General features: G+C 41.7%; 3 protein-coding genes across 3 annotated transcripts; 2 read left to right on the forward strand and 1 right to left on the reverse strand.

Moving 5' to 3' along the window:
• Positions 1–1,307: 1,307 nt before the first annotated feature.
• Positions 1,308–5,611, reverse strand: LOC122014314 (dynamin-related protein 5A-like). The gene is made up of 8 exons (XM_042570510.1): positions 5,200–5,611; positions 4,782–4,973; positions 4,484–4,690; positions 3,971–4,399; positions 3,649–3,876; positions 3,352–3,547; positions 1,815–2,472; positions 1,308–1,732 (listed from the first exon to the last, which is right to left on the reverse strand). Exons 1-8 carry the CDS (start codon positions 5,569–5,571, stop codon positions 1,546–1,548), a joined length of 2,469 nt encoding a protein of 822 aa, XP_042426444.1. The 5' UTR covers positions 5,572–5,611; the 3' UTR covers positions 1,308–1,545.
• A 1,850-nt stretch (positions 5,612–7,461) lies between these two features.
• Positions 7,462–9,186, forward strand: LOC122015697 (subtilisin-like protease SBT4.8). The gene is made up of 5 exons (XM_042572711.1): positions 7,462–7,640; positions 7,757–8,270; positions 8,512–8,675; positions 8,788–8,899; positions 9,010–9,186. The coding sequence occupies exons 1-5, from the start codon at positions 7,462–7,464 to the stop codon at positions 9,184–9,186; spliced, it is 1,146 nt and encodes a 381-aa protein (XP_042428645.1).
• A 164-nt stretch (positions 9,187–9,350) lies between these two features.
• LOC122015698 (cucumisin) lies at positions 9,351–9,869 on the forward strand. The gene has a single exon (XM_042572712.1). It carries the CDS (start codon positions 9,351–9,353, stop codon positions 9,867–9,869), a length of 519 nt encoding a protein of 172 aa, XP_042428646.1.
• Positions 9,870–14,757: the final 4,888 nt, after the last annotated feature.

A 14,757-nucleotide genomic window follows, 5' to 3' on the forward strand; every position in this document is an offset into this window, starting at 1 on the left:
ATTACCCAATCAGAACTTAATGTTTATAAGAAGGAAGTCTAGGACTAGATAAACTAGTAAGAATAAGTCATAACTAGAGATCAGACAGGTGAGAAGTTTACTAGGTGACCAGTCTTAACTGGAGGTTAGGCAAAGAAAAAATCTAATTAGTGAAGCTAAGCTCTAGTGAGTGAAGCTACATGGTAGAAGTCGTGAAGTCAGGTAATAGAAATCCTAGTTAGTGAAGCTAGGTCCTAGTGAGTAAAATTAGATGGTGGAAATCCTTGTAAGTAAAGTCAGACAGTGGAAGTTTTAATAAGTGAAGCTAGGTCCTAGTGAGTGAAGCTGGGTAGTAAAAAATCCTACGATGAGGTAACCCTGAGTAATGAGAAGTCTTGAAAGAGTAAACTCCAAGCATATATGATCAAATAATTTCCGATCGACTGCATGCAATCGATTGGATCAACGGATCTTGAAAGCTGCAACTGTTGATTTGTTTTAATAGTTTATATATATTGTGCTAACTTAGTGTTGTAAGAAAGTCTTAGTTTATTAGGTTGATCAGACACTAAGCATGATTAAAAAAAGGTTAAATATGTCCGGAGTACCATATGTTTGACAGGTAAGGTCATGTAAGTAACAGGAAGAAAGATATAGTGAGACGTGTTTCTTATTGAGGAAATTATACACGTCGATCTGATTTAGAATTTCAACAAAATCTATAATTAGGACTGGATAGTTATGTAACTGTCAAACTATTTATTTTTCATATTATGCAAGTTTTGCTAATCCTGTGAGGTAGGACATTGAAGCTAGAATCTAAATGAAAAAAAAAAAAATCCAGGCACTCGAAAAGAGATCTGGCGCCTGGAGGTCAAAGTATTCGAAGTGAGTCCAGGCACTTGTATGATCCTGCCACTTGTTTTCGTGAGTAGGCGTGCTCCAACTGATCGGCACACATCAACATCCAGATACTCGAGGTAGTCCAAACGTCCGATAATGAATAAAGGCTACTAGATGGAATTTTACTAAAATACAACTATATCACTAGATAGAACTTTGCTGATATACAGCAATATCAATATTTCAAGTGCCTAAAAGAGGATAACCCAACGTCAAAACAGGATTTAATAGACCTTAGCCCATATGCCTAGGAAAAGCCTAAAAAATAAAGTCAGCGACAACTTTTAAAGACGACGTCTTTTCGGATGACAGGTGGAGAGTGTAAGTTATAAAAATCGTAGGTCAAGTAACTAGTAAGATCTAGATTAAGTTGAATTATTCTATTTGCCCCAGATCTGGAACCAATCCATGGAAAATTCGGCCACTCAACACGTAAACTCCGTGAAAATGTGATAAAAATAAATACAACTCTGAACGCGTTCAATATCTCGTTACAGATGATGACTAGGAAATTCCCATGAAACTCAAATACCTTTCATAAAGAAATTGAAAGATTCATTTCGTGAACCAACTCTAACACAATCTTCGGTCAAATCTTTATTTTTTTCATCGATGAAGCCTTTGAGATCGCCCAAAGTATAGACATCATCTGCAAGAGATGCATTATAGGGTCCGAGTAATGTTCTTGAACTCATTGAGGCAAGACTGTAGGATCTTTTGGCGCTTGTTAAGTGACTGCCTTTCATTTTGAAGAATGTCGACAGCACCAGGTGCCACGAACATGTCCATGAACTTTTCATCGTTTACGGCAAATAGTTCGAGGCCGAGAGCAACAAACAGTCTTTCTCTACTGCAGCATTGAACAGAATATCTTACAAGTTAACAAACATCCAACAGCACTGGAAGAGAAAGTGGAGGCATAGGAAGCATACCAGGGAGTTAAGAATCCAGCACTCAAGGCCGAGAGGACATTTCTCTCGATCAGAACTTGGCGAATCCTAGCGAAATGTTGAGCTGACATGGAACAGATCTCGGCATACGAAGATCCAGCTTTTGAGCCCATAGTACCTGCCCCAAACAATATGCTGTTGTTTTGGTATCTGTTAGCATCTACATTTCTTCCACCAGCAAGTCTTGCTTGCCGTTTCCTCCCTCCGACATCCATTAGGTTCCCAATTTCCTTCTTCTTGATCCCGAAATCATCACTTGGCTGATCAGGTGAAGGTGTTTCGGGAACTGTCAATTGGCTTTCTCTAAGCACATCCTTTGTTGTTTCAGTTACTTTACCAGGCGTTGAGTGTTGTTGATCTTTAGGCGCTACATTCTCTTGATCAGCACCAACTTCATCTGTTGCACTGTCTGACAGTTCGGGGAAAAATGAAGCGGCAGGAAGCTGACTATATCTCCCGGCATCAGCTACAAGATCATTCTCATAGCAGACTTGGGAGTAGGGGCTAGTCACTGAATTGAGATGGTGTTGCACTATTTGTTTGCATTGCTTGGATAGATCATGGATGAAGTTGTTGTAAGAACGCCTTAGAGCAGCATGAAATCCAATGTACCCATCCATATCACCATTTTTCTTCCGGTCTGAACCGATATGAATAGATTAGTAGGATAAAAAACACTTATAAAAATAGTGTCACGAAAACAAAATAATTACTGTAAGTCAAGACCAAGATAAATTTTTAGTATTATATCGCATCTAGACAAACCCAAATAACTACAACAAACATAGTTTGATGACAATGATGACGACCATGATGATTATCTGAACTGAAGGATACAATGGACAAGTTCATACACAAAGTATCAAGTATTTCTGAATAAGACTATTCAAATGAGCATTGAGGTGCAAAACATTCATTTCTGAAATGAGGCAACAGCAACAACATAAAAAATTTGACAGATTCTAAAGAATTTTGTTTACTTACATAGTTTAGTGCATGGAAATGCAGAATACCAAAGACAGAATACCACCAATACTAGAAAATGATATACCCCACATCAGTGACTTGTTGGAAACATGTGAAATGTTACTCAACTTCACGAAAAAGTAATGTACACTCCAAGGGGGTTTATGTTTTCTGTGCGGCTTACTATAATCAGCTGTCAGCTAAGTAACAATCAAGTGCTAAAGAGAGTATGCATTTACTTTCACAATTCATATTGTTACATATATAACTTTTTATTGGAGTTAAGCATGTAATTAACTAGAGAACTTTATTCAAAGAAATTTAAGAGAAAGATGTTTGCAATCTTAAGGAGCAAGTTGTAAGAGAAAACAGCTACTCATAATTTGAGAAACAATATATTACTTGAAAAAAAAAACTTATTCAAGATCTTCTATCCCCAAAGTTTCCTTCTTATGAATCCAGGCATTAAATGAACCTCACATACATAAAGTAAATATTACCCAAACAGTGAAAAAGGATTCTAACACAACAAAATGACCAGTTAGCAACTTACACTCAGAGTCATGACTTCGGTTGCGCACCAAAGCAAGGTCAAAAAGGCTTTTAAGAACAAATGAAAGGCGTTCACATGCTGTATCCAGAAGAGGAGCAAGCCAAGCTCGTGCAGCAGCACGTGCTATTTCAGCAGCTGCCTCAGATAAACCTCCACCCCCTCCTCTTCCAGCATAAGCAAGCAGTATATTTGCAACCTGAGTGCCAAGGGCATTGTTGAAATAACTTAACAATAAGCTTGCAACAATTCAAATTTACTCAAAAGTCAGAGAACCAGCAACTGTAAATTTAGTTTTACTTTCTCTCTAGAAACTTGTGGGCACTCAATAGAATATGTAGCACATCTGAATTCATGCATTACTCTCTCAAACGCTGCTCCTCCATAAAGTCTAAGGGTGTGATTTGGAGGCTTTAGGGCCACAGTGACTCCAGGCCAGCTTGCGTTACCACTCTCTGACCGCTCTTCACCAGTGGTTTTACCCCATTGCTCAGGAGCTGGATCCGCTGCTCCTTCAATTAAGGTCACCTAAAAGAATGCAGAACTATCATCTGATGTACAAAAATAAGTACAACGTGAAGAAGAAATGAACTCAATAATGGAGATTCAAATACATCTGTACCATATGACTGCAGATAGAAGCTACATACAACATAGCTGAATGCCTAAGTTGGGTAACATCAGAGGTTGCCTGTAACTTGGATTCTATCCTGACTAATTCAATGGACACTTCGTTACAACGCTGTTCTAATTGCGCAAGTGTAGCCGGAGCCGCTTCCTTGTAGCGATTTTGAAGTTCAGTTTCTAAGAATTCACGTAGACGACTAAATCCAACATATGGTCCAAACTTTTCCTCATTAAATCCTCCCTTAACATTATCACGCAAATGGCGATGTACTTCCGCATCTACCTGAGAAATCTGTCTACGGAATTCCTCATTTGTAACAGTTCCACGATCCTTGGGCAGAGCCACAAAAAAAGGGTGAACATTTTCGCCAAGGTATCCACTTGCACTTAGATAGTTATCTACTTCCCATCGTTCAGTAAATTCCTAAAGGCACACATTAAAACAAAAAAAATAATGTAATGAAGTTAAACAGAATTATCAACAATTAAATGGGGGAGATTCTGACACCTTCAAGCGATTATCAAACTTAGAAATGACTATAAGTGTTCGTTTAAAGTTTGGATCAATCTCACGGACTGCATCCAACCATAGGGAAGAACACCATTCCACACTGCTCTGCTGAAGGAACAGGAGAAGGCGATGAGGTGGGCTTGCTAACGACTTCACCATTGACAAAATCTCACTAGGAGTGCTCTCTGGTTCTCCTTTCTTTGCCTATAAGAGAGAAGTTTAAGACGCAATGAATGAGAAAAAATGGAAGCTTAATTTTATTTCTTTAGCAAGTTTGCTGAAATAAATAAATCACCTTCAGGACAAAGCCAGGGGTGTCGATAATGGTGAGATTAGGACAATAGGCATATTCAGCTCGCATCACAATAGGTTTAGAGGAAACAGCAGCCTGAACCTTTCTTAGATGCGTTTCTGTTCTTGATCTTATAACATCAGCTATTGAAGGAGCCAAAACAATTGGGGCTCCATACTCTTCTGAGTCTTCTTCCTGTTGTTATAAAAGTCCGGCAATGAGCATACCATTCATCAAACCTATATTACCAAATAAAGAAAGGCGAAATCTTGATAAAAATAAAAATAATAATAAAAAAGACAATTTTTGTCACACGATGCAGAAACCTCTGGACAATTTACAGGCTATGAAATATAAAGGAGATAAACCCTAAAAATTGAGAGAAACGTAAAAAGAAATCTAATACTCCAGGTATTTACACCTGAAATCTGCATCGAGGTTCGAGGGCGGACGGATCGTGGACCATCTGGAGTACGAGGGGTCTCCGGGTGCCCATCTCCACCTCCCGCACGTTGAACCGGAACCCGAGGAGGGCTTCAAGAAGTGAGCTTTTGCCATCAGATTGACCGCCGAGGGCGACGATCTCGGGAATGGGAAGCTTCTCGCCGAAGGCGACGGCGGCTGCTTGCAGGCGGTTGTAGGCCTCAAAGCGGGTCCTGAAATCGGAGGACGCAGCGCTCGAGACAGAGGATTCCATCTGCGCAGGAGGCAGAGCTCTCCGGGAGGCGGAGGAATGGGTCTTTGAGTTCGGGGTTTTCACCGGAGTAGAGCCCTGGAATCCATTGGCCGCCATGAGACAGCGAGAGTGAGAGAAAGAGAGAGATTCGGAAATTTGAAATGAAGCGAACTGGGATCGGGAGGGATAAGAATAAAAGAGAAACAGGCGATAGCCGGTGGCCCGGTGGGATGGTAAATGGATTGGGCTTTCATAATAGCCCATATCACGAAATAAAGATATAGAATTTTTATCTTCGCCTTCAACTTCAAATTTATTTTGCACCTGTAATTATTCGATTTACATACTTTTCCAATTCTTTGAAATTTTTAGTGGAAAAAAGGTGAAAGGCCGTAATTTATATAAAGTTTTGACTCTTTTAAGTAAATAGTCTACACAATACTTGGTAGATTAGAGTGAAATGATTGGGAAAAATAAATTTCCACATGAATTATGGTAGATTAAGTGAAAATGAATATATGATAATGAACTTTAAAAAAAATACATATATTTTTAGATATTTTTTAAGTAGTCCATGTAAAATTAATTAGATCTGAATTTAATCACATTCTTTTAGATTATTGATGGTAAACTACTGTTGAAAAAAAATTGAATATATTAAATAGGATATCGTTGCACTTTTAATATTTTTTAAAAATTTAAAGATGTTAGATTCGTATTAAATAAACATCATTGTACTAATATTATTCCGTTGAATATAATCATATGTATTTAATTATTTTTAAATTATATAAGATCCTTAAATATTTTTAACTAGGAATTTGACAAGGGGACGAAGTGGCATTTAGAAAAACAGATATTTCATTTTTTTAAATTTTAAAAAGCTAAGTAAGATGTACCCTTTTATATACATACTATTTATATCCTAACAATAACTGCACAACATTTGTACATTTAAAAAGTATAATTTTGTTGTAATACTCAATAATAAATATACACAATAAGGTAATATTTTTAATCAACTCACAGAAAATAAAAGGTTTCCCAGAATATAAAAACCTAATATTTAAAATTTTAATAATTATCAATGTAGAATCAGAGTGATGTACTGCTGTAAATTCTAGTACCATAAGGATAAGTTTAGTTGATTATTAATAGAAATATATATTAAAATTGAAATATAAAATAATGCTCTAATATATATCCATCTTAATGTGTTATTCTAAATTATAATAACTAAAGATAATTAATCGAGAAAGGTCAAAGATATACATCTTTGACTCCTCTAATCATCGTGGCAACACTTCTCCGTGAATCAGTAAACACTTCATTAGTTGACATGCATCTATTAAGATAAACTCATCAACAATTTTATCCCTAAAAACTGGAGCACTATAAATTTCCATTATTTCTATCACTAAATGTACAGAATCCTTAGGAACAGTTCGTCCACCATCCTATCTGATTTCTCTTGCACTTTTCATATCTTTTATTCTTCTGCCCGCATCAGCTTCATCAAATGAAGAAAGAAGGGTAATCATATTGCAATTGTAAATTTAGTTTGTAAAAATTGTTATTTAATCTATTTTAAATCAATAAATGTTGCAGATTTATATTGTGTATATGGGAGCTCTACATTCATCAGAGTATCCAACCTCTGAACTCCATCTCAATTTGCTCAAACAAATTCTTGTAAAAGGGTAATAATTAAGTTGATATACGTACCTTATTTTGTAAAAAGTTAATTATATTTTGTTGAAATTTGAGACTAAAACAATTTATAATGCAGTTCCCCCAGTGAGTCATTGGTGTATAGCTATCAGAGGAGTTTCAGTGAATTTACTGCTAAACTTACGACTGAAAAGGCTGAAACATTTAATGGTATATTGAATAGTTCTTATTTTGACGATGATAGTAGATATATAATAAATAAATAAATAATAATAATATAAACATAAATGAATTTCAGGAATGAAGGGAATAATTTAAATGTTTCCTAGTAAAATCATGGAGTTTCGTACAACGAGGTCATGGGATTTCCTCAACTTTACGCAGATAGTTAATAGGAATCCACAATGGAAAGTAACGTCATCATTGGAATGTTTGATATTGGAATTTGGCTGGAATCCAAATCTTTCAATGATAAGGGATTGCGACCTCCGCCAAGGAAATGGAAGGGTGCTTGCGTAAACATGACATGTAAAAGTATATATGTTAATTTATAATTATTTGACTGAATTTATTATATATGTTTAAAGTTGCGACTAATATAAATTTATGGTTGATTGAATATATAATTAAGCAAAATTATCGGCGCGCGTTACTATAATGGCGGAGGCCTTTACCAGTCGGACGAAGCATCTCCGCTCGACTTCATAGGTCACGGGTCGCACACATCTTCCATCGCCGCCGGCCGGAGCATCTCCCAGGCCAGCCTCTACGGCCTCGCGAAGGGCACTGCTCGGGGGGCCGTGCCGTCGGCGAAGCTCGCTGTGTACAAGGTGTGCGCGTCGTTCTTGTGCTACGAGCATGACATCTTGGCCGGATTTGACGATGCAATCTCCGATGGCGTCGACATCATCTCCGCGTCAATCAGCTACCCCTACCATGCCCATGATTACTTCGACGATGCGATAGCAATTGGTTCGTTCCACGCCATGGCGAACGGGATTTTAACGTCGACCGCCGCCGGGAACTCAGGGCCAGGTCATTACTCGGTCGGCAACGTGGCACCGTGGTTGATATCGGCGACGGCGAGCAGCATCGATAGGCACATAATTGGCAGGGTGGTCACGGGAGACAATGTGTCCACTACGGTGAGTAAATTAATTAATCATACAATTTAATTAACCATATGCAAAATTAAACTTGTGTTCGTAATCTTGTTTATCTATTATATATACATAGGCCATATTATTACTTGTTATTTGAAAAAAAAAAAAAATTAAATTACAGGGAGCTACTGTCAACACAATTATCTAACTTAGTCAACTGTTTGTTGTATGTTGTGGTTCAGGAATTGCGATGATCTAGATCAATATTTGGATGTGGTGAAAGGGAAGATTATTCTCTGCAACGCATGATGGAAGTTTTATTGATATTGAAGGAATGATATATGTACAAGATTTTGAACTTGACGTTTCCTTCTCATTTCCAAAGCCAGCCATTATAGTCAGCTCCGTGGATGGCTTCAATCTTTTGCGCTACATAAACAACACTGAGTGAGTGTTTATCCATCATGAGTATTGTTTAATTATATAGTCTAGAGAGAAATTAATTAATTAATTCTAGTTACTGATTAATTAATCCATAAACATATATGATCTTGATCAGAAATCCAGTGGCTAACATCCACAAAAGTGAAGAAATTTTTTACTCCGAGGCTCCCCAGGTCGCTTCATTCTCATCGAAAGGCCCCAACGGCATCACCCCTGACATCTTGAAGGTCATTAATCCAATGTCATTTAATTAGTTCAATTAATTACCAGCTTCACACATTAATTTTTAAGGGCTTTAATTGTTACGCAACTTTAATTTTTGATGTTTTTTTTTCAGCCTGATATAAGAGCTCCAGGAATTGACATTTTGGCCGCTTGGTCAAAGGTTGCGTCAGTATCCGGCTACTCCAAAGACACAAGGGTCGTAGAGTTCAACATAATCTCGGGCAGTTCCATGGCTTGCCCGCACGTAACCGGCGCCGCCGCCTACGTCAAGTCCTTCCACCCAAACTGATCGCCGGCAGCCATCATGTCTGCCCTCATGACGACAGGTCTTCAACCTGAACATTATATATATATATATATATATATATATATATATTCTCCAACCCTGTCCTGTTTGTGGAATCAAAATTTAATTTATCATTTTGTCCATGTTTTATACATACAGCTAAACCGATGCATCCTTCGTTCGGACAAGACGAATTATCGTATGGAGCCGGCCTACTGAACCCGGTGAAGGCAGTCGACCCAGGTCTCGTCTACGATGCCGGTGCCAGTGACTATGTGCAAATGCTATGCAACTCGGGCTACAACAAAACTGCGATGCTGATCATCACCGGCGACGCCGGTTCCTGCTCTAACGGGACCAATGGAACGGCGAGGGATCTCAATTACCCTACCATGGCCTTGCATGTTAAACACGACAAAACCTTCGCCGTGAAGAAGTTCTCGAGCATCGGCGGCGTCAGCAAGTACAAGGCGACGGTCTCGGCTGATCCCAAACTTAACGTGGTGGTGAATCCTAGTGTGTTGGAGTTTACGGAGTTGAATGAGAAGAGGCAGTTCACAGTGTCGGTTTCCGGCGGGCCATTCCCAAAGAACTCTACGGCGCCGGCGACGGTCATTTGGTCGGACGGGAAGCATCAGGTGAGGAGTGTGATGGTTGTCTACACCGTGTTGGAAAAATATTATTGAGATGGTTGTCTACACTGATGTTATTGATTTTTTATTTATCGATGTAAATAAAAGAATAATTAGATGATTTGGAACAAAGACTTTCATAAGAATTGTTCTCTCTGATTTACAATCCCTAATTTATTTTGATCCCCTTCACAATTTATATATTAGATTATGATCAGAATTTGATTAAAATTAACTACGATTCTCTTTTTAATTCATTTTACCATCCAGGTTATAATTTAAATTAAGTGCCGGCTGCTAGCGATGGGCAAGTCGCCCCATGCTCGACTTCATACAATTCGCCACACTCTATTCAATGGTAGATAGACCGTCTCTTACTCGACGTCATACAATTTATCGATCGTAGGTCGTCTGTCTCGATCTAAAATATAGTATAGGTAAGAAGATGAGAGAAGATTATAATCAATTTTATCACGATAGATGTACAAATTATAAAAAAAAATCAACAACTCGATGAGATAATTTTTTTTTTATCTTAACAAATCAAGGAAATGAATTTCTAAAAATATATAGAAAATGGATTTAGCAAAAGGCTAAGTAAGTTAAATAAGACAAGTCAACCAAACATATTTCTTTATTGGATCCTATTATAAATTAAAAACTCTTATACGGAAGAATTAAGGAGTGCTGGTATACATTCGACCATAAAAATGGTAATAAGTTTTACTTCAAGGGATTAATGATAATAAAAATGAATATTAGATTGATAATACTTGGTATATATAGATGCTGAATCAATATTATTTTTATTACTATTATTTGATTTATCTTAAATTATGTAATAAGAATCCACCAAAATTTTCATTTTATCTTTATAATTAAAACATAAAAATAATAACAAAGATTTATAGACAGAACTTTTATAAAAGAAATATAATATGGTAAATATTTTTTTCAACATAGAAAAAATCATAATATAACATAATAATTATATTCAAAATAAATCATCATCACATATTAAACTATTCTGTCAATAATTTTACATAATTAAAACATCTATCAAGAAAATCAAAACAATGAAAATCATTCCATATATGATACGGATATATCCCTCTGCTTAAATTTGGAATTGGAGAAAAGAGAAGGGCAAAGAGGTATTTTCACATGATAAGAGCTTTTGTTTTTAAGGAGAGCACTGTTCTTCATGTAAGGGGCGGTTCGTGCTTTTGGTTTTTCCGCCGCCAACACCACAGCGTGGAGGGGTCTTCTGCCGTCGACACCAGGGCACGCACAAGGGGGTTTCTCTTCGGTTGTCGACTCCTCACAATCTCCTCCTTTACCTTCCCTGCTGGATGTCATGATCGGGGCCACCATCGAAGTCGTCGCCGCTCCTCTCCTCTCTCTGATCTTCTGCATGCTGACCACGCCCTCGACACCGCCGCTCCTCTCCTCTCCTCTCCTCTTCGACCCAGGTCGTCGTCGGCAGAGAGCCGTCGCCGCCTCGAGGAAGGCTCGTCGTGCCCTCCTTCATCGGTCGCCAACCGCTGGAACAGAGGCGCTGGCTCTCCTCTTGCCGGAAGCCTCCTCCGGCATGGGCTTCCTTGTGCCCGACCACAAAGGTAGAGGTGTACACAGATGGTACCTTCACCGCCTCCGACGCTGGTCCTGCCTACTGCCGGCAGTCCTTCACCCTCGTACACAGGGGTTCTCTGCCATAGCAACACCATTCTCCGTCAGTGATCTCAACTCTTTTTGCTCTCACAACCATTGCTGCTCCCAATGTTGGTCCCGCAGGCGTCGATACCCCTGTGAGTGTTGTCGCCCTTGCCAGCTGCCGCCATCCTTGGCGCCGCTTCCAACCGCCGCTGTCTAGTTTAGCGGTCTCCGCCGACGCTTCTAGCGGGCATTGCCATCCTCCGATGCCACCTCCAGCGACAGCCACCGGTCGACCCACAACCTTCATGATTTGTGTTATGCCTTGATTGTTGTGTGCCGGCCATCGAGACAATGAGTTATTGGTATTATTCGGCCTGCGCGCCGTGTCCTGACCTACGAGCTGCTGTAGTATTCTGGCTCAGGAGCTGTCATCATATTTCGGCCGACATGCTGCCTCTCGGACCCATACTGCATCGGATTCCATATCGTCACCTCCAGTTCGGGGTCGAGTGATTATCACTAGTCTCGGACCAGCTTATTAGCGCATCGTATTTCTTATCTTCCCTGTTCGAGGTCGAGCGGTCGCCACTAGTCTCGGACAAGCTTATCGGATATTTCATCTCCCCCGTTTGGGGTCAAGCGGTTGTCGCTAGTCTTGCACCAGCTTACTAGATGTTCTATCTCCCCTGTTCGGGGTCGAGCGATCATCACATCGGATCTTCTACCTCCCCCATTCGAGGTCGAGCGATCGTCACATAGCAGATGTTCTATCTCCCCTGTTCGGGGTCGAGTGATCTTCACTGGTCTCGGACCCGCTCATCGAATCTCATATCTCCCTCGTTCGGGGTCGAGAGGTCTTCACTGATCACAAAGCATATCAGAGCATTTTATCTCCCTTGTTCGGGGTCGAGCTATCGCTAATGGTCACGGACAAGAGTATCTCCACTGGTTTCGGACCAGAATATCTCATGGGCTCTGAACTTGTCCGGCTCACGACTTTCGTTTCCGTGCGCATTCGATTTCACAAGCTATGCTCCCGCTCAGTTTTCGGGCTCCACTCCTACCCGGCGATGCTTCGTCGCTCACGCGGTATTCGCTTATACGCTCACTTGAGTTCGGCCGAGAGCTTGCCTGGCTGCCGCTCGGCACTATTTCTCGTCGCTCGGTCGACACTTTGGTGGCCGCTTGATCCTTCGCCCAATCGTCCACTTAGCCGCGTGCTTGTTTCGGTTGACATCTTGGTGGTCGTCAGGTCGGCATTTTACGGTCACTATGTCGACATTTCGAGATCGCCCGATCACATCTTACAGTCATCCGGTCGACATTTTTTGGGGTTCAATTTCCATCCATCCGATCACCCGGTCTGTATCTACTCTATCGCACGCTCGGCATCGTCTGCCTGACATCTATCCACCCGATCGACATCCTTCAGATCGCCCAGTTGACATCTTCGCGGTGGCGCGCTCAGCATCGCTCGACCGCTCGGTCTACTCATTGTCCCACATGTCGCTTGATCTACTATCATTTTACTCGTCGCTCACGTAACGTTTTGCCGTTCGCTCGGCAGTAGTCCGGTTGTCGACTTGGTATTATTTCTTGGCATCACTACCATCTCTCGGGCGACGCTCTCTCGATTACTCGGTTAGCATTTTCTCGGTTGCCTGAGCGACATCTTCTCGATCACGCGCTCGACTCGATTACCCGTCTTTCTACCTGATCAACATTATCTCCGTTGCCTTGGACTGCACTATTTCTCGTCACTCGCTCGATACTACTTGAGTCACTTGCTCGGCATCGTCACAGCTACTCGTTCGATGTGAAAAGACGAGCCCAATGATATGATTTCGTGTTCAGTAGCGATTCTGCTTTGGGCTTGGTCTAGTCAGTCGGACTCGCGCCTCCTTCGACTAGACTTGAGAGGAAGACTTGTGATACGGATATATCCCTCTGCTTAAATTTGGAATAGGAGAAAAGAGAAGGGCAAAGAGGTCTTTTCACATGATAAGGACTTTTGTTTTTAAGGAGAGCACGGTTCTTCGTGTAAGGGGCAGTTCGTGCTTTTGGTTTTTCCGCCGCCAACACCAAAGCGTGGAGGGGTCTTCTGCCGTCGACACTAGGGCACGCTTGAGGGGGTTTCTCTTCGGCTGTCGACTCCTCACGATCTCCTCCTTTACCTTCCCCGCTAGATGCCATGATCAGGGCCACCATCGAAGTCGCCGTTGCTCCTCTCCTCTCTCTGATCTTCTCCACGCCGACCACGCCCTCGACACCGCTGCTCCTCTCCTCTCCTCTTCGACCTAGGTTGCTGTCGGTAGAGACCTGTCGCCGCCTTCCTTCATTGGTCGCCAACCGCTAGAGCAGAGGCGCTGCCTCTCCTCTTGCCGGAAGCCTCCTCCGGCGTGGGCTTCCTTGCGCCCGGCCACAAAGGTAGAGGTGTACACAAATGGTACCTTCGCCGCCTCCGATGCCGGTCCTGCCTACTGCCGGTAGTCCTTCACCCTCGTGCATAGGGGTTCTCTGCCATAGCAGCTCCATTCTCCGTCAGTGATCTCACCTCTTTTCGCTCTCACCGCCGTTGCTGCTCCCGGTGCTAGTCCCGCAGGTGTCGGTACCCCTGTGAGCGTTGTCGCCCTTGTCAGCTGCCACCATCCTTGGCGCCACTTCCAACCGTCGTTGCCTAGTCTAGCGGTCGTCGCCGACGCTTCTAGTGGGCATTGCCATCCTTCGATGCCACCTCCAGCGACATCCACCGGTCGACCCACGACCTTCATGATTTGTGTTATGCCTTATATGTTGTGTGCTGGCTATCGAGCCGATGAGTTATTGGTATTATCCGGCCTGTGCACCGTGTCCCAGCCTACGAGCCACTATAGTATTTCGGCTCAGGAGCTGTCATCGTATTTCGACCGACATGCCGCCTCTCGAACCCATGTTGCATCGGATTCCATATCGTCACCCCTAGAGCTGGCTCCTCAACTGCCTCACTTTCGTCTACTCTGCAGGGTCGCGACGACTCAATCTGCATCGTGATCAGTTCACCGATCCATCCGAGGGCGCCCCCAGGGCCAGGGTACGTCACTGTTTGCATTCGTTTATTCATTTCATCGTCCTACTATTCGGTTGCTTATTTATTCGTGGGACCCGCCTCGAGCATCGGGGTACCAGAGACCGGGGCAACCCGGTCGTTGGTTGCAGGTGGCGTTGACCGGAGGTCCTCCGATGACTTGGTCAACATAGAAGACATCTCACCATCCAAGTCATGAAGATGCGGTCAACATTCCAGACA

This window comes from Zingiber officinale, chromosome 8B (genome assembly GCF_018446385.1).
Source record: "Zingiber officinale cultivar Zhangliang chromosome 8B, Zo_v1.1, whole genome shotgun sequence".
Classification (NCBI taxonomy): Eukaryota; Viridiplantae; Streptophyta; class Magnoliopsida; order Zingiberales; family Zingiberaceae; genus Zingiber; species Zingiber officinale.

Coding starts and splice junctions, on each gene's coding strand:
- LOC122015698 (XM_042572712.1), top strand. CDS start 9,351: ATGCATCCTTCGTTCGGACAAGACGAATTATCGTATGGAGCCGGCCTA.
- LOC122015697 (XM_042572711.1), top strand. CDS start 7,462: ATGGAGTTTCGTACAACGAGGTCATGGGATTTCCTCAACTTTACGCAG. Junction 8,271..8,511: donor GAGACAATGTGTCCACTACG/GTGAGTAAATTA, acceptor ATGTGGTGAAAG/GGAAGATTATTCTCTGCAAC. Junction 8,900..9,009: donor TCACCCCTGACATCTTGAAG/GTCATTAATCCA, acceptor TTTTTTTTTCAG/CCTGATATAAGAGCTCCAGG.
- LOC122014314 (XM_042570510.1), bottom strand. CDS start 5,571: ATGGCGGCCAATGGATTCCAGGGCTCTACTCCGGTGAAAACCCCGAAC. Junction 3,877..3,970: donor CTTCTATCTGCAGTCATATG/GTACAGATGTAT, acceptor GCATTCTTTTAG/GTGACCTTAATTGAAGGAGC. Junction 3,548..3,648: donor CACAAGTTTCTAGAGAGAAA/GTAAAACTAAAT, acceptor CTTGGCACTCAG/GTTGCAAATATACTGCTTGC.